Source organism: Convolutriloba macropyga, chromosome 14 (assembly GCF_964194025.1).
Source record: "Convolutriloba macropyga chromosome 14, txConMacr16.3, whole genome shotgun sequence".
Taxonomy (NCBI): Eukaryota; Metazoa; Xenacoelomorpha; order Acoela; family Convolutidae; genus Convolutriloba; species Convolutriloba macropyga.
Genome location: NC_134481.1, coordinates 16,034,522 through 16,058,958, shown reverse-complemented (window position 1 = coordinate 16,058,958; position 24,437 = coordinate 16,034,522). Strand labels below are relative to the sequence as shown.

The window sequence follows — 24,437 nt, the reverse complement described above, 5'->3', positions numbered from 1 at the left end:
CTTTTTAGCTGTTTTCAAGGTGAACATGCTGTCTGAAGCTGTTACAAAATGGATCACGTGAAGATTGCTTTCTCTATATTCTATTTTTCCTCTGGAAGTTAACGGCGCTTAGTTGACGTTCTTGAGTTGGATTAATCAAGGCGTTGTCAAACGTTTTTGAAATTGCAAAACTTTTTGGAAACTATAATGGAAATATTTTATTTTGTTGACGATTCTTTTTCGGATGTTGAGAGATCTAGTCTGTTTTCTTACCTGGTATGTTTTTCAGAATTTTTTCCTTTTTGGTTAACTCTCTCCCGTACTTGTGACCGTTGAACCGTCGTGTCAAGTAGTCCTCAAGTTTTTATGGTCTGGTCTTATTGCGATGAATCAAGATTTTGGTTTGAGATCACAGCTCGATTTATATTGAATTTTCATTTTCTTGAGTGTTGTTTAGAAAATAAGGAACTAGCGTTTAGAGTTATTATTCCGGCTTACTAGTTTACATTTGATTTTTCTCAACAGGAAATTCCTAAAGAAAACCAGTCCTTCCATTTACTTTTGGGGAATCATAAATTATAATTCATTCATCTTATTCTGTCCAATGAACTGGTGACAGCTAATTTAGCAGATCTGACATTCAATTCATATCATATCAGTTGATGTAATGGGATATAGTCAACCAAGTAAACTTTTGGAATTTTTGAAATCAGTGCAAAACCTTTGTTACGCTTAAGTTGCATGCAAGTTACGATTTCCGTGATATGTAAATTTGTTGCAAGCTTTCAATTCATGTGCTAAATATAAATTGTGTTAATATCCGTTCACATCTTATTCCACAAACATCCAAGATTCTATATTTCTGTCATTATCTAATTTCTCAAATTCAATCCGGTAGCTCGCTTTGGAGATTTCTAGAATTCAGTTACTTCTCCGACCTGTTTTCACGCCAGCAGTACACCATCCTGAAATAGAAAAGATTTCAGTTTGCATCTGGTGCCTCTTATGCAAATATTGGATGCACGTAAAATGGCAGAACAAAGTCTTTTTTGACCGAGTTCTAAACTGTGCTATGAAGTTAGATAGTTAAACGTAAAGCCATAGCGCTGGTACACTGAGTCCTGGAATTTCTGCTCAGAGAAACAAGAAAAGTTTTTTTTCTCTCAAGAGACTGGCTGTTAACCGGCATGAAATGCGAGTCTTGAAAGTTGCCTTTTTTCAGTTGCCTGTTCTATTAACTGATCCTATAATTGTTACTGATCATGTAAAATGATAATTTATTTCATCTTAATTTTCGCAGGCTGTACTTTACATTCTTATCAGGCGTTTGATTTCTTTAGACATTTTAAACTATTATGCTTATCTTAAAGGAAGAATTGAGACATGTACTTAAAATGAATTCCCTGAAATGCAAGCTATTTACTATAATAAAAGGGACATCCGTTCTGAATGCTTCCCTCCCATGAATTAGTTGATTTCTCTTACTGGTCCCATTGGATTTTACTCGACCCTTACAGAAGCCTATTTGCACCCGGAAATGGTCTCAGATATATAAGCTGAACAAATTAGGATTCTCTCGTTTATAATTGATGCTAACCGGAGGCGAGACTAGATAGTTATCTTATTTTTTTAGTTTGCTAATGGCTCTAGAATAAAGAATATCGGTACCGGTTCAGTAGATGGAACCAGTCTTTGCATACACAAGACAAAACCAGTAGTCAAAGTGTTAGTCTAATACTGACCATAAATTGAGAAAGATGGCTGGTGAGAGTAGTGGTCACTTAGAGTCGTGGTACAGTCGATTGCGCAACCTCATAATCAATGCAAACATTGTCAATACTGGGTCATCGTCATCAGCTCCTGATTCCGTCTTTTCCTCGCCCACATTCCACCCTGATGGCAGTATTGGTATTGGTGCAATTGGAGGTGTTGCTCCTGTAGCTAATGCTGAGGTACGTAAGTCCAGATACGGTCCGCATTCTTAGATCAGAGGTTTTTATTGTATAAGTTGTGGTAATATGCAAGTAGAAATTTTGAGCGTGAAGGATCTTGCAAGATGAACGTTGATTGTGACAGACTGTTTAGCTCATGTTTTGGCAAGTTTATCTTGATGTGAACAGCTCAGATTAATCCCATAAATCGTTCATTTATCGGTGTATGTATGATACAAACAGAAAAAAAATGAAATTTTGATTTATTTCTGTCTTTTTTTATCAATAGGAAACCGACTACCTATCTCCACCCTATGGTTCCCCCCACATGTCCATAAGTGGGGAGTTCTTAGACGTTGGAAGCAAGAGCGGCTGGCTGGCCTTACACGAGGCAGCTGCCAGAAACGACTCGGAGGTTCTAGCATTCCTCCTCAAACATGCGGGAACATTCGTGGATGTCCTGAGTGAAGAGAATGAAACACCATTATTCCTGGCAGTTAAACATGGGCATGTTGCAGCTGCTAAGCAACTCATCAAAGCCCATTGTAGCCTAAATGTGGCAAATATTGATGGCTTGACTGCGCTTTCGATAGGTTAGCATAACCATTACGTTAATTTTTCAATGCTGCGCTTAAAGCTGCTTCTCCATGTCTGGTTATTGCAAAGCCTGAATGGTTAATCAACAAGTTTGTTCATTCATTCTTACTGAAGGGAGCAATTTTTGTTTGAAAATTTTGCGAAGTTCTCATCTCATATCATTACTGTCATTCGCATTAATCAATTAGTTTTGGTGCAAATTTTGCGGAAAATAATTTTACCCCTGTGAGTAAGCGACCAATTTTTCAACAATTATTAATAGCCGCACAGCGATAGCTGAGGCTATTATTAATAGCCGCACAGCGATAGCTGGGGCTATTATTGGCCTTCTCTTGGTTTTTTACAATTCAAAGAATTTGAATTGTATTGAGGCGCTGTCTTTTTTTTTAAGATCTGTTCACACATTTTCATGATTTTTGAAGTCAAATCGGAGTAGTGATTTTGGTCACGCCGAAACAGGAAATGGAGCGAAAAAGCGAGTGGTTTTGCGGCGTGAATTTTTTTCGCTCTAATTTTAAAGTAGAGTGCGAAAATGGTGTTTGAACAAAATTTCGGTTTCTCGGTAGTGGTTTTTTGTTCACATGCGGCAATTTCACTCTGATTTTTACTGTTATTTCGATTATTTGGATCGGATTTTTTTCTAAACGGTTTTCCCAATCCATTCACAGCTCATTCTAGGCCTAGTTTTTTGTTTGAATTAAATTTTCATTTCTCGCTAGTGGTTTATTTTGTTCACATGCGGCATTTTCACATTGATTTTCTGTTTTTTTCTTATTTTTTATCAGAATTTTTTAAAAATGGTTTTCTCAATTTACTCTTAGTCCATTCTAGGTCTGGTTTTTCTGTTTAGTCAATGAAAATTCTTTGAATTGTACGTCAGGACTTGTCCTGCTATGTTTTTTTTTATTTCGTCGTCATGATTTTTGTTACGACCATTTGACGTCACAGCCACTTTTTGTTCATTCGTTCATGCAATCTCAACTGAATTGCATGTGTGACGTCATTTTTCGCTCTTAGTGGAGCGAGTTTTTTTGTTCATGCGCGTGATTAAATTTTTGGTCACACTTGACTTACCTCACTCACAAAAATGACTTCCTCACTTTGAAATTGACTTTTATTTACTTTAATTCAAAGAGATATGGTCAAATGGGGGTGTGTCACTCTAAATGAAGGTTATTTGAGATCAGCTAATAGAGGCAGCAATAACTTATAGAGACTTTTAATCAAAATATAACAGATCAGCCTTCAATTAAAAAACCAATTTTTTGGTCTGTCTTTTTTACTGTTTTTAGACTGCCGATCTACGAATCTATTGCGGCTATTTTCTGGCAATCTGCCAGCTATGTTTGGCCTTCTCTTGGTTTTTTACAATTCAAAGAATTTGAATTGTATTGGGGCGCTGTCTTTTTTTTTAAGATCTGTTCACACATTTTCATGATTTTTGAAGTCAAATTGGAGTAGTGATTTTGGTCACGCCGAAACAGGAAATGGAGCGAAAAAGCGAGTCGTTTTGCGGCGTGAATTTTTTTTGCTCTAATTTTAAAGTAGAGTGAGAAAATGGTGTTTGAACAAAAATTCGGTTTCTCGGTAGTGGTTTTTTGTTCACATGCGGCAATTTCACTCTGATTTTTACTGTTTTTTCGATTTTTTGGATCGGATTTTTTTCTAAATGGTTTTCCCAATCCATTCAAAGCTCATTCTAGGCCCAGTTTTTTGTGGGCCCATTAAAGTTTCATTTCTCGTTAGTGGTTTTTTTTTGTTCACATGCGGCATTTTCACATTGATTTTCTGTTTTTTTTCTTATTTTTTTATCAGAATTTTTTAAAAATTGTTTTCTCAATTCACTCTTAGTCCATTCTAGGTCTGGTTTTTCTGTTTAGTCAATGAAAATTCTTTGAATTGTACGTCAGGACTTGTCCTGCTGTGTTTTTTTATTTCGTCGTCATGATTTTTGTTACGACCATATGACGTTACAGCCATTTTTTGTTCATTCGTTCATGCAATTTCAATTGAATTGCATGTGTGACGTCATTTTTCGCTCTTAGTGGAGCGAGTTTTTTTGTTCATGCGCGTGATTAAATTTTTGGTCACACTTGACTTACCTCACTCTCAAAAGTGACTTCCTCACTTTGAAATTGACTTTTATTTACTTTAATTCAAAGAGATAAGGTCAAATGGGTGTGTATCACTCTAAATGAAGGTTATTTGAGATCAGCTAATAGAGGCAGCAATAACTTATAGAGACTTTTAATCAAAATATAACAGATCAGCCTTCAATTAAAAAACCAATTTTTTGGTCTGTCTTTTTTACTGTTTTTAGACTGCCGATCTACGAATCTATTGCGGCTATTTTCTGGCAATCTGCCAGCTATGTTTGGCCTTCTCTTGGTTTTTTACAATTCAAAGAATTTGAATTGTATTGGGGCGCTGTCTTTTTTTTTAAGATCTGTTCACACATTTTCATGATTTTTGAAGTCAAATTGGAGTAGTGATTTTGGTCACGCCGAAACAGGAAATGGAGCGAAAAAGCGAGTGGTTTTGCGGCGTGATTTTTTTTTTGCTCTAATTTTAAAGTAGAGTGAGAAAATGGTGTTTGAACAAAAATTCGGTTTCTCGGTAGTGGTTTTTTGTTCACATGCGGCAATTTCACTCTGATTTTTACTGTTTTTTTACGATTTTTTGGACCGGATTTTTTTCTAAATGGTTTACCCAATCTATTCACAGCTCATTCTAAACCTAGTTTTTGTTTGAATTAAATTTTCATTTCTCGGTAGTGGTTTTTTGTTCACATGCGGCAATTTCACTCTGATTTTTACTGTTTTTTCGATTTTTTGGATCGGATTTTTTTCTAAATGGTTTTCCCAATCCATTCAAAGCTCATTCTAGGCCCAGTTTTTTGTGGGCCCATTAAAGTTTCATTTCTCGTTAGTGGTTTTTTTTGTTCACATGCGGCATTTTCACATTGATTTTCTGTTTTTTTTTCTTTTTTTATCAGAATTTTTTAAAAATTGTTTTCTCAATTCACTCTTAGTCCATTCTAGGTCTGGTTTTTCTGTTTAGTCAATGAAAATTCTTTGAATTGTACGTCAGGACTTGTCCTGCTGTGTTTTTTTATTTCGTCGTCATGATTTTTGTTACGACCATATGACGTCACAGCCATTTTTTGTTCATTCGTTCATGCAATTTCAATTGAATTGCATGTGTGACGTCATTTTTCGCTCTTAGTGGAGCGAGTTTTTTTGTTTATGCGCGTGATTAAATTTTTGGTCACACTTGACTTACCTCACTCTCAAAAGTGACTTCCTCACTTTGAAATTGACTTTTATTTACTTTAATTCAAAGAGATAAGGTCAAATGGGTGTGTATCACTCTAAATGAAGGTTATTTCAGATCAGCTAATAGAGGCAGCAATAACTTATACAGATTTTTTATCAAAATATAACAGATCAGCCTTCAATGAAAAGATAAATTTTTTTGGTCTGTCTTTTTTACTGTTTTTTTTTAGACTGCCGATCTACGAATCTATTGCGGCTATTTTCTGGCAATCTGCCAGCTATGTTTTTATTAGTAGCCGCGAAGCGATAGCGGCTATGATTTTTATTTCAGTTTCGCCAATTCTTCTTAACAGTACATAGCTTTTCGACGTTTTATATGACTAAGTGATCACAATAACTAGCCGTAAATTATTGCTACCTGTTCGTTTTATTTCAGTCTTTTTGTTTCAGCTGTTCAGAATGAGAACTTGGAGATGATAGGGTTGCTGTTGAAAGAAAGTGATTGTGATGTGGACCATAGGGAACACCACGGGTGGGCGGCACTACATGAGGCGTCCAGACAAGGCAACAGACAAGTGATACAGATGCTCCTAAAGGCAAAGGCACACACAAACATACTCACCAATCTGGGAGAAACTCCTATCTATATTGGTCAGTCACATACGTCATTAGGTCTTCATACATCTGCGAAATCATTCGCACAAAAATTTTGTCCCTCCATCGATTATCCACCTGAGCGTTGTGGGAACTCTTGCTTTTCAGTTGTTCTTTTTCCATCTAAATTTGATCTTTCTCATGGCTACAAATGTCTTTTGGAAACGCATTATTTAATAAATGAATCTTGGGTTTTTGGCATTGAAAACCCAGATTCCAGTACATACGATGCCAGTTTTATTTCAAACTCTGGACCTCAAAATTAAGCTCCATAGCAATTTTAGCATGACTTGAAAACAGATTTCACCTCAAGTCCAGTATTATTGAACTGGGATTAACGAACTTCAATTTGTTGTCTGTAATTAATACCCGCGAAGCGATAGTTTGAGCGCGATTATTGGTCTCTTCGTTGTTTTTTACTACTCAAAGAGGAGTATAGTGATCTATTTTGTTTAAATCGGTGGAGTGGTCCTGAAACAGTATGTAAAATTCAGTGCCGCGCGTGAAGCTTAATAGATTTTCTTTTGTTGTTGAGCAAATTGAAAAGCAGAGAGAAAAGACTACTGTTTTTGTTCATACCGTTTTTCGAGATCGGTAACCGCGATAAGCGAGAGATTTTTTTTCTCACGTTCAGCTTTCTAATATTTGGCCAAATTAGTTTTCAGTTGCGTTTGGAAGACTTTTTGACCATCTAAAACGCAGATCAGACTTTTGCGTGCAATTTTAAGTTATTTTGTCATTTTGCCTTTTCACCAGTTTTTGTATCCTCTAGTTTTTGGGACATTCGTTGTTTTTTTTTGGATAATTATGGTGTTTTTAGATGCTCTAGGACCCTTTTTAGGTAATCAGTGCTGATATTCACATGTTCTTGATATTTGGCTATTTTTTGTCGATTTTGATTGTTTTTGCTTATTTCTTAAATTTCTGAACGTTTTGCGATAGTTTTTCGTCCTCAATCTGCTATTTAGGTGGATCATTTTTTTAAAAAAAGAAAAAAATGATAGAACGCGAGGTGGGTCAGTTTTTCATTGAAACGGTCGAAACAATGTTGTATTTTTTGTAATTTTAATTTTTGTTTTTGCCTTGCCTGTATTAATTTGGTTTAGTTTGTGTATGTCGGATTGGTTACCGATAGAGTTTTCGTGAAAATTTTTAGATTTTGAATTTTTATTGCTCTCGAACAAAGTTAGAAGCTATTATTGAATAATAAGTTATTATTGTAAATGTTTTTCTTTTTTATGGGAAATATGTGATTGGCTGTTTAATTCTGGAACATTCTTTCAATACATTTCTCGAGTGCCCTTTTCACGCCTGAGTGCTTGATTTTTGCGTGATCTAAATTGCTCGTTTTCCTAAAACAAAACTAATTGTAAGATAAGTGATCACAAGGACCTGATAGAGGAGTAATTAATACTTTACTCTGAGGCCTAGAACGGCGGTTGGGGTGTTCGAATTCCTTCTTGGTCGGATATTTTGCAGCATCTTGTCTGTCAATCGAGAGCATATTTTCCGACGGTAGTCCTTTTGTTGTTTCTTTTTCCCCTTTTCCCTTTAACGGTCAACTTCACCGCTATTATCTGGCAGTCTGCAGGCTATGTTGATTTTTTGCACCAGGTATCTACTACCAGTCTGATCTATGTTTTATTACCTGAGAGTAAACAAGCTTGGCCTGGCCCATTACAGTCAGTGAGATAATGTTGCATGATTGATTTAGTTAACTGTCAAGAAATGTTCCATTTTCTTCCAGACATCTCCATGTTGCCACTTCTTATAGTTATCATTTTGCGGGCTAATAATAGTGCATTTTACTTCCTACATTTGAATGGAGTCTGGTGTGCTCTTTTTAGATTGTTATAAACTATGAAAAGATTGTACTTAGATTTTGTATGCTACTCATTTGTGTTTTATTGTGTTGTAAGCTACTCAAGGAGCGAAGCGATCAAATTTTTTGGGAGCTCATTTTCTGATTCGTTTCAGCGTGTAAATACGGTCACGTTTCCTGTGTGGAGATATTATTACGTCACGATGGAAGGGCAAATATTTCCAACAGTATTTCGGGCCAAACTCCGCTATTCATAGCTGCGAATAAGAACCACGTGGACTGTGTGACTTTTCTCATCAACTACGCTGCAGATCCAAACATCAGCAACAAGGATCGCATCTGTTTCCTTTTTACTCGCAGTAATCCTTTTTTTCGTACGTTTTTGTCAACTTATGAGTGCTTTCTAATTAAAAAATGTTTCATATAGCCTAATGAGAGGTGGGGTTTACATTATTTAAAAACATAATATTTTTTAAAACGACATAATTAATTTCTAAACGTATTAATATAAAATAACGTATGAAAAACTTTTAGAAAACGTTTAGAAAACTTTCTAACTTTTGAAGGTAAATTTTCATTAAATTTTTCGAAAACTTTTTATTGGCCAATATCAATTTTTGGTCATTTTTGCCTACTGAGGATAAAGGAAACAGTTTCCAAGGATGGACTCCTTCCCTTACACACAGCTGTGTGGGCCAATAGCATTGCATGTCTCAAAGCACTCATCCCAGTCACAGACAGGAAGAAGATCACAGACTATTCTGGAATGACTCCTGTTCAGTTGGCAGTATTCAAACACAATGTCGAGGCTCTCCAGGTGACCTAACACTCTTTCATACTAATACATTGAGCTCATGAACAAACAAGTTTTAAACATTTAGACGTGTTAGGAGAAATATGTATATGACGTGCGGGCATAGAGGAGAGTTAAGCTTTCACTTAAAAATGTGGGTAAACGCTTAACGGGTAAACTCTTAGTTTAGTTCGTGGACGCTTATTCTCTTCTCTGCCCGCACACACAATATACACATTACTGTTAGGCAGTAAATGAAATTATATGAATTAGTGATCTTCCTACTTGCATTTTGTCAACATGCATCTGAGGTCTCAATTTAAATGTCATTGATCCGATTTATAGAGATAATGTCATCCGAAAGATATTGGTCGAATGATGTTTCTGGACGCAAAGCACGGCGTTTTAAAAATTAATTTTGCTACATTTTCTGCTTTCACAACTCGATTGAGGTTTTGTAGTCGCTTTGATGTTTCCGTTTCTCATATTTGTAGTCTTTTCAGGTGCTAATTGAAAACGGCTTCGATGTGAATGCTGTTGCAACTAGCGGTGCCGAGGAAATATCCTCCCCGAACCAGAGTGGATCAGCCAGTTACACGTTTACCCATTTTGGATCAGTCACCAATCTCCGACTGAAAACACCACTATTTCTGGCTTCTCTCTGGAACCATGAAACATGCATCAAACTCTTGTTAGATGCCAACGCTGACCCAAATAAAGACGACCCATTGAAGTTCTGCATAAGCAACAATAGGGTTGATATGTGCAATTTGTTAGTGCGTCACGGTGCTATTATCAGATCACGCCACATGTACATGGCAAAAAGTAACGAAATGTTACAACTTCTTCTAATTTGTGGATTAGACCCGACGTCGCTTTTTGAGAGCTGCCGAGACTCGCATAGTGACATTGAACATTGCGCTCTCATCGATGATTGGCTGATTAAGCACTTTGCAACTCCTGAACAAACGTTACGATTGGTTCTAACCCTGACGGGAAACGTGAATAAGTGCATGAGATTCGAACAGACATTCCCACAAGTTTTGCCCAATGAGCCAAGAAAGTTGAAAAACTTGGTTCGTATATTTATTCGGTCGCAGTTTTCAGCTCAGAAACTTATTCAATCGAGAGGTTTCTTCGCGTTGCTGAATTTACCTAACACTTTGCTAGATTTCTTGTGCTGCCCCGAACTGGCCTTGTAAAGTGTCAAAACGAAAACTTAAAACTCTGCATTCAAAAGCTTCTTTTCCCTAATTATCGCCTGATGAATAAAATCTATACTGAAATTTCTTAATTTTGTTTATTTCTATATATTTATTTATTAAATGTGCAATTTAAATTTTAATGTTAGTTTTTTTTATGCGCGGATCTATCTGTCGTTCTGATTTTTGGGTTACAATCAATTAAGTCAGCACAAACTTTGTGCCAGACCAGGTTAATGTTTTTTGCTTTTGATAGCCCACGTAGAGGCAGAAGATTGCTTGGAAATGTAATTTTAAGCTTTTTCATTATTGTCGATTTTTTTTTCTAATTTTTGTATTCATCCCAAATCGTTTGAATGATAAGGCATGAAAATAGTTTTGGGTTGGTTTTTTGTTAAATTGCTATTGTGCCTTCGCCCAAAAGGTTTGCTGACAATTTTCATCAATTTTTACAATGCATGAAGTGCCGTGGGTTCCATTAACTTGGGTTTTTACCAACTTGACAAATCTGAGTGTGCGTGGGATTCATTGATTTTCGATGAATCACTCGTCATGTAATTTCTAATGTCGTGTGCAATTGGTGAAATCTGACTCGTTTTTTGACTAGAAAAAGACGTTCATTAGAGTCGTCCATCACGATTTAATTGGCGGGCGGTCTTTGCTTGAGAACCGGACTCCGTTTTGGTGTATTAACGCATGGCAGAAAAGTATTTCAAATCAGAATTCGCTAGTGTTCTTCTTCAACTGCTTCTTTTCGGGCAGAAATCTGCTTAGGTATTTTATAGGGCAATGCGAAAAGTTATGTAGGTGATATCCCGTTGAAGACAAATTTTTGAATAAATGCCAATTCAACCCCAATCATAGGTGTTATCTAATGTGAAACAGCTTTTGCGCAGTGTTTTAACTTTATATAAACCGTATAAAAATACGGAACAGCGAGCATTAATTTGAGGCGGTGCAATCTCTAAACTGTTTATGGCACTGTTCAATCGAAGTTGCTGCAATTGCTAGGTGTAAATTCAAGCTGAAAAAGAGAGTATGAGGTCAATTTTTGCGTTTTAAGATTTTTTCTCTTTGCGGGAGTGGGCTTAATGGTTTTTTTTTTATTTTGAGGATGGTCACTCAATTTAAAAATAAATCGGAGGTAAACGCCGCTTGAAATTTGGAAAACTGCTTCTGCCACCAATAAAATTTTTTTGCTCTATTTTTTTGTCTAGATTGTCTACCATTTTGTCGTCAGACCGTTTTTTCCTCTGACCATTTAACATTTCGGCCTCAAAAAAGGAAAAACATGTAAACCCGGAGAGCATCAAGTTTTTCTTAGATAGAGCCTTACGGCTCACCGGTCTCTAAGTGTGTCATTCACCGATCACGCCCTCGCACCTCAATTAAGCTTAAGCCACGCGCTCGCTCTATACTGAACCCAGCTACATAGTAACTTAGTTTAGTTCGTGGACGCTTATTCTCTTCTCTGCCCGCACACACAATATACACATTACTGTTAGGCAGTAAATGAAATTATATGAATTAGTGATCTTCCTACTTGCATTTTGTCAACATGCATCTGAGGTCTCAATTTAAATGTCATTGATCCGATTTATAGAGATAATGTCATCCGAAAGATATTGGTCGAATGATGTTTCTGGACGCAAAGCACGGCGTTTTAAAAATTAATTTTGCTACATTTTCTGCTTTCACAACTCGATTGAGGTTTTGTAGTCGCTTTAATGTTTCCGTTTCTCATATTTGTAGTCTTTTCAGGTGCTAATTGAAAACGGCTTCGATGTGAATGCTGTTGCAACTAGCGGTGCCGAGGAAATATCCTCCCCGAACCATTCATTGATTTTCGATGAATCACTCGTCATGTAATTTCTGTCAACTGGATCGTCAGTCTTTTGAGAGCTTTTCGACCGACTTTAGTCGGTTGTTTCTCTTGTTTAAAGATTTGTTTCTTTGGGACGAAGAAATTTTTTTGCTGATCCGAGTCTTTCAGTCCATTGATTTCTCATTTTAAAAGAGAAAAATTAGGAGTTTCGAGAATGCTAATTCATTCATATAACGTATGCTAATATTCATTTTTTCTTAATTTTTTGAATTATTTTTGAAGACTTGTCCTTTTATTTTTTTTGTTTTGCGTTTTATCTGGAGATTTTATTTCACTCAGCAACGCAAAGCTCTATATATATGTAGCTCAGAGAAAATACTGTTTGGTATTAAAACTGATCCTTTACATTCAATCTAGAAACTGAATACACAGATAGCTTAAATACACAATCTGAATGAAAACGCGCCATTTAATGGTGCCGAAGCGGGCGTCTTCGAATTTTGCCCACGTTTTTTAATGATGTTTTTCGTGATTTTTTTATTTTGTCTTAATAGCCGCGAAGCGATAGTGGCTAGTATTGGTGACATCGTGGTTTTTTCAATTCGTCCTCTCCATCGATGGTTCTTGCGACTATTGACTTTTTTCTATGACTTCTACTGCTTTGGAGTTAAAATTTGTGCGCGTGACGTCATTTGTTCTCTTTTTAGGTCAATGGCTTTTAGGTCAATGGCTTGACTTACCTCACTAAAAAATTGACTTCTAAACTCTTTTAATGAAGTTTGAATTTTGTGAACATTTACTAGCTAAATATCAATAGTTAAAATTTGTGCGCGTGACGTCATTTGTTCTCTTTTTAGGTCAATGGCTTTTAGGTCAAAGTAGTGCCAAAGTATTTGCCCTAATTCTTGAGTATTAGAGTCTTGAGTTTTTGATTTCGACTATTAATTTTGAAAAATCTCTATTTGGGCTTTTTCCTTGTAGAGCGTATGTATTTCATAAAAATTTAACCCAAAAAAGTCTAGTTGTCTTTTAAAGGACTTGTGGTCGATCTGTCTATCTTATTTCTTTAGTTGTTTCAATTCATGGAAGGCCACAAGCGGCTATTTTCCGGCAATCTGTCGGCTATGTTCCTGCGTGATGCATAGCAATAACAAGGGGCTGTATTCGCAACAGGCTACTGAATGTGACAGAAAAGTATGAAAGATGCAAAAATTAGCAGGTATTTAATGAACTTTGGTGCAAGGAAATAAAATTCTTTTTTTTGGAAATTATGTATGAACTGTACATAATGACTGCTGCATTACGCCAGATACACGAGATCTTTTCAGATAAATTTGGTGCTTAGCAATTGGAGAGAGCTGCTGCGTTTTCACTTTTTGTAATGGACGCCGAAGACAGTGAAAGCAGTGAAGACTTGGATTACCAGTAAGAGACTTATTTCATCTCACTGCGTTGCTATTTTGACCTCTCAATTGGACAAACTTTCTATTTGCTTTTTATGCCCTGTAATATCCGAATCTTTTACTAGACTTGCATTCAAGCTAGTGGCAATTTTTGTTCTAATATTCTGGAATTGGATTTATGATTGATTATTGTAGTAATTGATGGGCTCTCTTTAGGGCATGCAAATCTTTAGCAGAGCAAAACTTGCTGAATCAAGTCAAAATGTGTTAAGGCTCATTTGCTTGAAAAAAGTAGCACCATGTCATAATTCACTCCACAGGGTTGTAAAAGTGGAACAGTAGTCATAATAGAGCCGGCTTTACTATTCGTAAACGATCTTCAATGAGTGTCACGCTAATTCCGATGCTTAACATCTTTCAGACCTCCGGACGATGACAATGAGTCGAGTGGAGGTGAGTCGGAAACTGGAGATGGTGAATCGGGAGGTGGTGATGACAGCGATGACGATGACAAAGGCTCTGGGGGCTCGGAAAGTGGCAATGGTGGAGAGGAGAGCAAGGATGAGAAAGGCACTTCTGCTGCAAACAGAAAACGACGCAAAACAGCTGCAGATTCCACTGCAAAGACCTCAAAAGGTATCTGGTTTAAAGAAAAGTGGCCAACAGAGGGCTTAACTGACATGATCCAAAAATAATTGTACACAATAGTTCGTTTAGAATGAGAGATCGCAGTGTTTCCCCGAGTTATGATCGGGCAATTTGAGTCCGAAATTCGTGAATTCAGAAAGGTTCTTCAATTTTTTTCAAATAAATTATAACGAACGTTTGTAGGTACTCATCCAGATAAGGCTAAAATGTTTAAATATTTTCTTGAGACTAATATTTGTCTTTTAGGTAGTCATAACAAGTCATAGCAAGTCATTAAATTGTTTTGGTAAATAAATTTTGCAGACTTAGTTTCTTAAAATTTGTTAGTTGGCAAATTTGTGTCGTAAAAAAGGTTATTAATCAATTGTAACCACATGACACGAATCACGGCCAAACTGTAGGATGGGATTACTCATTGTGTAAAATAGAAATGTATCAATACAATATTGGCAGGCGAGAGTGAAAATCGTTGTTTACGAGTTTTGTTTTTCTAGGAAAAGGCAAATCTAGTGAGACATCTTCAAAAAGTCGCAAGTCACCATCATCGTCATCTCAACAAGATGAAGCACTGGTGGCTGCGGCTGCTGCTATCAAGCCCCCCAAACGTCCAATCATGGGCTATGCTTGGTTCATGAAGAGCGAGTCACCCAAGTTCAAGGGCATGGCTTTCAAAGAAGTGGCCACCCTTCTGTCATCCAGGTGGAAGACCATGAGTGAAAACGAGAAAAAGGTAAATTAGTTGATCTATCGAAATTTATAATGAAAACTGACTTCATAGATGTGTCACTTGAGTGCAATATTTGGTTGGCTCTTTTGGGAAATTTTTGAGATAACTTAAGTTGATATTAGTAGAACACAGTGAAACGTCCTCTTTTTCTACTCTTTTCTTTTTAACAGTCACGAAGCGGTAGCGGAGGCTATTGATGTTCTCATCGTGGTTTTTTTAGTTCGTCGTGGTCCCTGTTTTTGTTGAGACCATCTGACCACGCGCCAAGAAGTCAACGTGCGACCTTTTTAGTGACTTCAACCACTCTTCTACTAAATTTGTGTGCGTGACGTCATGTGTTACTGCTTTATGTATAGGTTTTTTTGTCAATTGGTATGATAAATTTTTAACTATACATGACTTACCTTACCCAATAAATTTACTTCTGCATTCACTTACTAAATATAGTTTCAGAATGTAAACACTTAATTGAATGAAGGTCACTCTAGCTTGATAATTTTGCGGCAATGGTACTTGAAAGACATCAGTGCTTGAAGTTAAATTTGACAATGAGGATAATTTGAAATCATGGTGATATTTTAACTGCAGTTGTTTTTTTGTGATTTTGATGTCTATGGGATCTCAGCGGTTTATTTCGCAGCTCTTGTCCATCAGTCTAGCAGCTGCTTTTCTGTTTTAAATGATTCGCATTTCTTTAGTAGTTTTCTTCTAAGAAGCAGTAAAACTGTTAGGTTAAATACTTGTTCAAAAATATTAACTGACCAATCATCATGCGTTATTTGTTACATATTAGATATGATGACTGAACTGAGGCCATTTGTATATGTTCTTATATATAGAATTGATATTTAAGTGCTCCCATATGTCTACTATGAGGTAGTTTTTCAAATTGGTTGAAAAGAAAATTATTAACAGCTTGTTTTGGCCTGGTTCGTGTTCCAAAGTCTAATTAGTGATTGTTGGAATCTATTCCAACCTTCTACGCTTTCAAGTATTAGTGATTTTTGCTCCATTTTTTTGTTAATAGCCGCACAGCGATAGCTGGGGCTATTATTGGCCTTCTCTTGGTTTTTACAATTCAAAGAATTTGAATTGTATTGGGGCGCTGTCTTTTTTTTTTAAGATCTGTTCACACATTTTCATGATTTTTGAAGTCAAATTGGAGTAGTGATTTTGGTCACGCCGAAACAGGAAATGGAGCGAAAAAGCGAGTGGTTTTGCGGCGTGAATTTTTATCGCTCTAATTTTAAAGTAGAGTGAGAAAACGGTGTTTGAACAAAAATTCGGTTTCTCGGGAGTGGTTTTTTGTTCACATGCGGCAATTTGATTCTGATTTTTACTGTTTTTTCGATTTTTTGGATCGGATTTTTTTCTAAATGGTTTTCACAATCCATTCACAGCTCATTCTAGGCCTAGTTTTTTTGTTTGAATTGAAAACCATTTCTCGCAAGTGGTTTTTTTGTTCACATGCGGCATTTTGACATTGATTTTCTGTTTTTTTTCTTATTTTTTGATCTGATTTTTTCAAAATGGTTTTCTCAAGTCACTCATAGTCCATTCTTGGTCTAGTTTTTCTGTTAAGTCAATGAAAATTCTTTGAATTGTACGTCAGGACTTGTCCTGCTATGTTTTTTTATTTCGTCGTCATGATTTTTGTTACGACCATATGACGTCACAGCCACTTTTTGTTCATTCGTTCATGCAATTTCAACTGAATTGCATGTGTGACGTCATTTTTCGCTCTTAGTGGAGCGAGTTTTTTCGTTCATGCGCTTGATTAAATTTTTGATCACACTTGACTTACCTCACTCTCAAAAATGACTTCCTCAATTTGAAATTGACTTTTATTTACTTGAATTCAAAGAGATAAGGTCAAATGGGTGTGTGTCACTCTAAATGAAGGTTATTTGAGATCAGCTAATAGAGGCAGCAATAACTTATACAGATTTTTAATCAAAATATAACAGATCAGCCTTCAATGAAAGACGAATTTTTTTGGTCTGTCTTTTTTACTGTTTTTTTGACTGCCAATCTACGAATCTATTGCGGCTATTTTCTGGCAATATGCCAGCTATGTTTTTTTATTTGCTCTTTTTGATCTGATGTTTTCTTAACCTTTTCGCGGTTAGCAAAGTTGCAGAATTATTTTGCTGTTAAAGTTTGCAAAAAAGTTAGAATTGTTTGTACGGAGAAAATTTAACTTCAATATTTTTTGTGGATCTTGCTTTTCATGAGCCCCTCGGTTTCTTCTGCAAACTCGGTTCTCGATATAGTTTTCTTGCTCATTTCTTCTGTTTGTTTCCAACAACTAAATCATCTCTTCTGGAGTTTTATCTGTTGTGTTTTATATGTTAAATAATTTATTGTTTAAAGATTACACATGAGAGTTTAAAAATATTTTTTTTTTGCGAAAAATGGTATCAACGATGTTATGATTATTTGAGAAATTGTGATCAAGAACACGTGTTTTCAAAATTACGTTGAAACAATTAAGTTCGGTAAATGGTCAGAAATCATTCAACTTTCGGTTGTTAAATTTCAGGATAACCAATATACCATTTCTAAATTCTCTGCAATTGATAAGCTTCCTAAAAAAAGCTGTGACAAAATGTTTCGAGAGGTGCAGTTTTTCGTCAAGATTTACTCATCGATTTCATTCACCCGATCTCTAGATAGAAATTTGGAATTGTATCCTTTCCGCTCGTGAAAAAAATTTAGTTTTGCTATGTTTGTAAACAAACATGATTTTTTTTCAAAAAAGTTGAGATGGAAGCTGCTTTAGAAAGTTCAACTATCTAAATTGACAAGTAAATGATCGAATATTTGCATTTAGCCGTTCATTGAGAGGCAAGATGCGGATAGACGTCGGTATGAACAAGAGATGGAGAGATTCTCTGCAAGTCAAGAGGGTCAGATGTACAAACAGATGAAGCTCAAGAAGTCAGCCGCTTCCAAGGCTGGGCGAAAATCCAAAAATGTCGCAACTTCTGAAGATCAAAAGGTCAGTTTGTTGTCTTGCATCTAGCTTTTGGTTGGCTGGGAATAACGAATGATGTGGTGTGACGTTGTCGGAGCAACATCGTAGCTGTCAAAATTTTCACTGACGTTTATTGGTTTTTGCTTCTGTGTAATGGTGGTAAGTTAGAAGAAAATTTCCAGCAGTTGCTAATTGCTCTCAAACGAAGTCTTCTGTTATGCGATTTTTGGCTTGACCGATTTATCGTCTGGCGCTTTAACTTTTTGGTAAACAGTTAATAGCGAAGCCAACCGCTGGCCCGTCGTTTGAGAGCAATTCGACCAATGTAGTCGGTTATGTTGAATGTAGCTATAAAATGAGGCAATGGATTAGCGATGAATTTAATGCGGCTGCTCTCTATATACGAGCAGAGAATATAATACTATTTTGGTATCGTTTGAAATCTTTAATTTGTTTTTTGGTTTCAAGGCGCCTTTTTTGTAGGGCTCTCGAAAAATAGGAAGGAAATCAAAGAGTCAAACTTCTAGCATCGGTGAAACGTCTTCTACTGTGGCTTTGTCATCTCTCGCGGGTGACCCAGGAGTTGCCAACTGCGAGACTTCCTCCTTCCCTTTTGACCCTCTTCAGATCCCGATTTTTACTGATCGGTTCCTGGAATTCAACAAAAGTAAGCTGGATATCATTTTTAAATCGCATACTTAAGTTTCTAGGCTTAATTGGATCTATGCTCCCTTGACTTTTGGGGTTTTGTCAATTGTTGCAAGAGGGCACTGAAATCGAAATTGTAGACGTCTTGGTGTTGTATTCATCAAAATTCATCGATTTTAGTTATTTTTTGAAGACAGGTTTTGATTGTTTTTTTGGCGTCGATTTTTACCGTAGCATTAGTCAGATATGAGAGCAGCTTAAAATTTTGTATGGTCAGAACCTCTTTATTTTCTTTGAGAACTCGTCATTTCTGAGATCTGCGGGATTTATTCTAGAGCGTGACCATCAATTGAGACAGCTTCGGAGGGCTGCATCGGAAGTTGAGAACGAGAACCTTCAGCTCTTGTCTCACATGAAGGCTCAGAATGCAATGATAAGCAAGAGTGAGCAGGATGCTGTTAGATTACTAGCACACAGTGAGGCTATCACTAAACAACTGAAGCAGGTGAAAGACTCGGCCATTGAGAGGATCAAAAGTGTGCCAGCTTATTCTCAGAATGGTTAGTTCATTTTGATACAAGTATATGAACTGTTTATTTCTAGAAAATGAGTTAGTACATGCTTGATATCAGCATTTGTTGATGCTTGGACGAAATAAAATCATAGATTAAATTTTCAGAAGGCTTTCATTGGAAGTTTTGGTAATTTTACTTCGTATTTTCCGAAATTTTTCTAATTTTTTTTGCTGACTGTTAAATGGGGATGTCATGGGGATGCCATTTTTAAAAAGAAATTTTGTTTTTTCTAACCTTACTGAGCTTTTTTGCCAAAATACTGTTGCGTTTCATTCAAAGCTGAGACAATGTGTAAGGTCGAACTTAGATTAAAACTGCCTGTTTTAGAGACACTGATGAATTTTATCGAGGAGAGCAGTGATACTTTGGAGTCGGATGAGTTCCTAGCTGAGTTGAACAGCTTTCTCACTTCATCCAAAGTGTCGCTGTCAGAGAGAATGGCCATTAAAGTAGCCCTGAAGAAACTCGACTATCCCAAAGACCCAGAGCTCTCTTGAGTTGATCAAATTTACGTTCTCTTTCCTCAGTTGACAGTTTTTGACAACACTTGGTTGGCCAAAATGCCTGGATGAAGCGCTCCGTCCGTTTTTGGAGATTTTGGCGGGCCTTGAAAGGAAATGATACGAAATCTGAAAGGGGGTTAACGAGAAAAACATCTGGAAACATTGAAGAACGAAAGAAGAGTTACCCCCGAACCAGTTACTCAAAACATTATTGATTCGGCCTTCAGTGTAGTTAACAAACTTTCTTTTTAATGACTCTGTACGTGAAGTGAAGAACTATGCATAAATGAATATCAATTCACTATTTTTGTCTTAACACTTCTTTTGAAAATTAGAAGATCGACTTTGCGGAGCAGCCCCAACATTTAAAAATCGTACGAGTCAGTTTTTGACGTACATGTTCTTTCGCTTTTTTAGAGCTTTTTGTTCTAATTGGCAGTTTAGAGCTTTTTGTGCTAATTGGCTGCTGCATTTTTGGTAAAATGCTGACAATGGTTTGGTGGTTCAATTTAAAGCAATCAAATGCTCGGCAAAGACACACTGTTGCTCAATGATTCAATTGAGGTCAACAATTTTAGCTAGTTTATGAGGTGTTGTTTTGGATTGATTGAGGCTATATTCAATAGTTTAGATTCCAACGTCACACAATCTACAATCTAAAAAGTGCCATGTGACAGATGCTAAATTAAATTTCAATGGAATTAATTGAGGTTTTAATTTAATGAGTAAACAATTGCAGTGCACTGCAATTAACGAAAGGTATGGGCTCTAATTTTTCCTCTTCCTAATTGATGGAAATTATGGTAAAGTTCTTGTTTGTACTGCACGTTTCAAACAAGAAATTGTCATTTTTAACGTTCTTCCGAAATTCGTGATCATTGTACGTACATCATTTTGTCCTTTGTTCATAAGTATACTGTCGATGCTAATTAGCGCCAACGAAACGTTGCGAAACGTCAAATTTATTGTGCCAAAAGTTCACTCAAATTCTTTTAATTGACCAAAAATCAGCTCTAAAAATGTCCTAGACTGATAGTAGGGTACATGCACACCATTTACATGGGAGTTACTGTCTTTATGAAGCAATTGCAAGGACACGAGTCGATCATCCTTTGTTTTTTGCTCTCGAAGGATGCTTTATAAGTGAAAAAACTTCATTGAGCTGAGAAAACGGGGACTGATTTGTTGGTTTCAACCTTCTTTTGATACAGATCGAGAAATTTACCTGTATCAAAGTTCTGCGTAGAGTTCTAACTTTTCCACGCAGTTTTCAAAGCACATTTATTTCCTAGACATTGGTTCTAGTATTGACAAGTAGGCGCGGAAGCAGGCTCATTCAAAAACTAACGTTCAGCTCGAAAATAATTGATGCATGAGTGAAAAAATTGTCATAAACATAAAGTGAACAAAATATTGCGGAATCAGAGGACCCTTGAAACCTGCCAATAATGAGACTAAAAGACAACAATAGCGCTAAAAAAAGAAAATTAATTAAAGAACATACATTAATTACGAACAAAACGCAATATCTTTTTACAAAACTTTTATTAACAGCGCCAAAATAGTATTAGATAAAACCTGAACTAAACCAATTAATACGTACTTTACTGCTTGTCTTTAACGAGACTAGGTAACAAGTCACAAAAAGATGAGAAAGGGACTGTGTTCAAATATTCTTTGATTTTTTTGAAACCAAATAACTTCAAAAGTAATTAATTGCCACAAACTTTCAACTTAAAAGTAGGCGATTAATGGAAACAATTGTGTAGGTCTCTCTTGGGCAAGGTGAAAAGACAAAAATTATTACCTCTAAAATTGATCATTATCAATAGCTCACAATTTTCTTTTATGAAAAATCAGTGTCAAAGTCCTAAAAGGGTCGGTTGAATAAGTAGAGATTAGTGCTACACAAGGAAGTGGATGGCACCTGCCATTAGTGCGACTATGTTGCGAGTAAAGATGACCAATAGAAGACGTTTTTGATATAAATAAATTCAAAGTAATTAAAACCATCAACTGAAGAGGGTAATTATGATCACTTGTACGTGCATAGGAAACCAATGAGAGCTGTCTTTTTTGAGAATGTTATACGACTACAAAAAGAACGTGATTTAAACGAAAACTCAGAGAAAATTGCCTGAAAAGTGTCGTAACCATTAAAACTGTAAGTTATCCAATGAAAATTTTGTATTTGTTCAACTGCGCCTTCATTCAAGGGCAAAGGGATCTGAAGTTGATCTGATTTTTGATAGCTGACCAACAAAACATACAGAAAAATTGTCAAAAATTACCAAATTTTTATTTGAAAACTCGTAGTTTCAAAGTCACGAAACCGTTAGCGAAACCGTAAAACCGTCCTTAGATTAGCTTTTGCTTAACTTACAAGAAGATATGACCTTTTATAAATAGAAATAAGCTACAAGTTAACGGGAATTAGATTAGAAGTGTGGCAAGGTTAAAAAGTTTACTGATATTTCTTTTTCAAGTAATCTACAAGTTTACAGAACTAAGGTGAAAAAGTTGACAAAGATGAAAGAAATCTATTCAAAGACTTAAGAGCCATAAGTTATGAATAATTTGGTCCACGAAAATCTTTACAATTATAACGAAAATAAATCATGTCTTTTTGATAAATATCGGTTTTAATAAGCAAAAGGCTGGCAATTTAACAGTTCCAGAACAGTTCCTCAGGAGGTAAAAATAGACCTATCCAGAGTATAAGAAGATATGCCTGTCCGCAGTTTTATCAAATTTTTAGCAAAATTGATGAAAACTTTGCAAAAGTTACGAAATATGTCGAATGTTTGCAAAACTTTGAACCTCAATAACTCGTCAGGAAAAGCAAAACTCAGTTAAAATCTCCTTAAATTGATATTCTACGCTTGTCAGGTTTTCCAATTATACCGCTCACAACTCAGTTTGGTGAATATATCGATCGGCGAAAATTGACTGATAAAAAACCCAGTTGAGCATAAAATTCCATCTCCCAACTAAGGCGGGGTCATCTTCATCATCGTCGCTGTTTTTTGACACTTCTCCTTGTACTCAGAAGTGAATTTGACAGAGGTGCATCTCACATGCCCAAACAGAAAAGAGTCGGATAATTATAAATTACAAGGTCTTTGGTCTTTCAAAAATTTCATATTTTAACATGTTTTAGGCTTTTTTAACCGTTTTTTAGCTGTCTGTATTTCATTTTGCTGTTGTAGATATTATTTGAGCATTTGTTTGTCTTTTTCCTTCAAGGGGAGCGGTATTGCTTAATGCGTTTTCGCTTCAAAGGGAAGGTAAAAAGTCTTATATATCTTTTTCATGTTCAAATTATAGGCTACTATCGTGAGCGATGCAAAGTGTCCGTATGTAGCAAGTTTTAGGTTCTATGCGCCTACCATTGGAAATGATTAGTTTTTGTGTTTTGGTTCGTCAACTACATGCGTTTTTGGTCGAGAGGTGGGCAAATTTTCCATACATGCAACATCAGATTTCAACCTCTTGCGGCCTAGAATGATCACAATCAATTTTTTTTTTGCAATTTTGAAGCAATTGCTCCTGGCCACTACTTGGGTCAACGGTAAGTTTACAGACTCCCATAATTTTTTGTAGCACTCTCCAGATTTAAGTGATGGTGAATTCAATTTTTAATATTGGCTACGGTCATCATGTATATAGACTTCCAGGCATCGCCAAGAAATTTTTTCTTTGTGTAGAGCGATGAACTAGTCTTGCTTTCAGAATTTTTGCTAGTATAGCCGAAGACCTCTTTTGTTTTGTTATGTTTTTAAATGTTCATTAATTAGTCACTGCACCAAATTCGTTGATTGCGGTTCACTTTTCAGCACACAGCGTTAAGCAGGAATAAATGAATCATTTTAATATCGTTGATATATACAGCTCAATTTTCTTCAACTCAATAAAACGCACTTTACCAACACGAACTTTTCATTCGATTCACTTGAGGTGCGTTGTGTTACTTTTCAAGCTTCTCGAAAATGAAAACTGTAGAATAAACTCATGCTTATCATTGTTCTCTTATGAAAACAAGAAAGAAAACTTATGAAAACAAGAAAGAAAACTAGTTTAACTGTTAAAACAGTTTTTGTAACCATACTTTAAAACGCGTTGGCCATGCGAATCAAACTGGTCACAAAACTAACTTAAGTTAGGTAGACGTTCGTGAACAACTGATTCAATATTACGTAACAACCAAATTTTTACGTCATTTTTGTACCCGATTTGCATTCTTTGATTCTGAATGAAAAGGTTTTCGAACCCCGGGTCAAGCAACTATGATCCTAATCAACACAACTATTCGGTTATTACGGAGCAACGGCTTTTGGAGCGCCTAAATGGTAATGGAGAAACGTCCGGGACCAATTTTTTGCCCTCTGGGGCTTCAACACCCGCGTATACACATAGTCGAACGCAGCCAATGCCTATGAGCGATTTTAATCCTCGTCGAAGCTCAAAAGAACCTTCATTCATTCAGGAATTGTCACAATCGCCCGAAAATGACCCGAACACCTCGCATCTCAACTCGACCTACAGAGCCGACAATGAAGGAATCACGGTTCGAAAAGCATCAACTAGTCGACAAAACGTGGCCACCTATTTGGAAAACACAATAGACCGGCTGTCAGTTATGTCGCCAATTGCTGAAAGTCGGCCGGGTGATCAAACGTCCAGTAGTGTACTAACCAAAAACGAGATCGAAATCAACCACGATAATAATCGAGAATATATTTTTTGTCGAGATGAAGTCAATGGTCGTGCAATATGGCGATACCTTCGGCAAACTTCTTCGGCACTTAATGAAAACGAGCAAGAGTTAATGAAATTTTGCATAGCCGAATTGTCCAAAATTCAAAGACCATGGGTGAA

General features: G+C 36.3%; 2 protein-coding genes across 2 annotated transcripts; both read left to right on the top strand.

The window, feature by feature from the left end:
* The first annotated feature begins 1,343 nt into the window (after positions 1-1,343).
* Positions 1,344-10,401, top strand: LOC142353545 (uncharacterized). Its single transcript, XM_075405806.1, has 6 exons — positions 1,344-1,931; positions 2,200-2,503; positions 6,233-6,433; positions 8,414-8,592; positions 8,923-9,075; positions 9,555-10,401. The coding sequence occupies exons 1-6, from the start codon at positions 1,737-1,739 to the stop codon at positions 10,251-10,253; spliced, it is 1,731 nt and encodes a 576-aa protein (XP_075261921.1). The 5' UTR covers positions 1,344-1,736; the 3' UTR covers positions 10,254-10,401.
* A 2,873-nt stretch (positions 10,402-13,274) lies between these two features.
* Positions 13,275-19,875, top strand: LOC142353736 (uncharacterized). Its single transcript, XM_075406080.1, has 7 exons — positions 13,275-13,503; positions 13,903-14,117; positions 14,624-14,859; positions 17,690-17,857; positions 18,317-18,500; positions 18,817-19,041; positions 19,384-19,875. Exons 1-7 carry the CDS (start codon positions 13,460-13,462, stop codon positions 19,551-19,553), a joined length of 1,242 nt encoding a protein of 413 aa, XP_075262195.1. The 5' UTR covers positions 13,275-13,459; the 3' UTR covers positions 19,554-19,875.
* Positions 19,876-24,437: the final 4,562 nt, after the last annotated feature.

What these genes read in the sequence shown, in the direction of transcription:
- LOC142353545 (XM_075405806.1), top strand. Translation starts at nt 1,737, where the DNA reads ATGGCTGGTGAGAGTAGTGGTCACTTAGAGTCGTGGTACAGTCGATTG. An exon ending in CTTGACTGCGCTTTCGATAG is followed by an intron (nt 2,504 to 6,232) that starts GTTAGCATAACC and finishes TTTTTGTTTCAG; the next exon opens with CTGTTCAGAATGAGAACTTG. An exon ending in AGAAACTCCTATCTATATTG is followed by an intron (nt 6,434 to 8,413) that starts GTCAGTCACATA and finishes GATTCGTTTCAG; the next exon opens with CGTGTAAATACGGTCACGTT.
- LOC142353736 (XM_075406080.1), top strand. Translation starts at nt 13,460, where the DNA reads ATGGACGCCGAAGACAGTGAAAGCAGTGAAGACTTGGATTACCA. An exon ending in AGTGAAGACTTGGATTACCA is followed by an intron (nt 13,504 to 13,902) that starts GTAAGAGACTTA and finishes AACATCTTTCAG; the next exon opens with ACCTCCGGACGATGACAATG. An exon ending in CAACTTCTGAAGATCAAAAG is followed by an intron (nt 17,858 to 18,316) that starts GTCAGTTTGTTG and finishes CCTTTTTTGTAG; the next exon opens with GGCTCTCGAAAAATAGGAAG.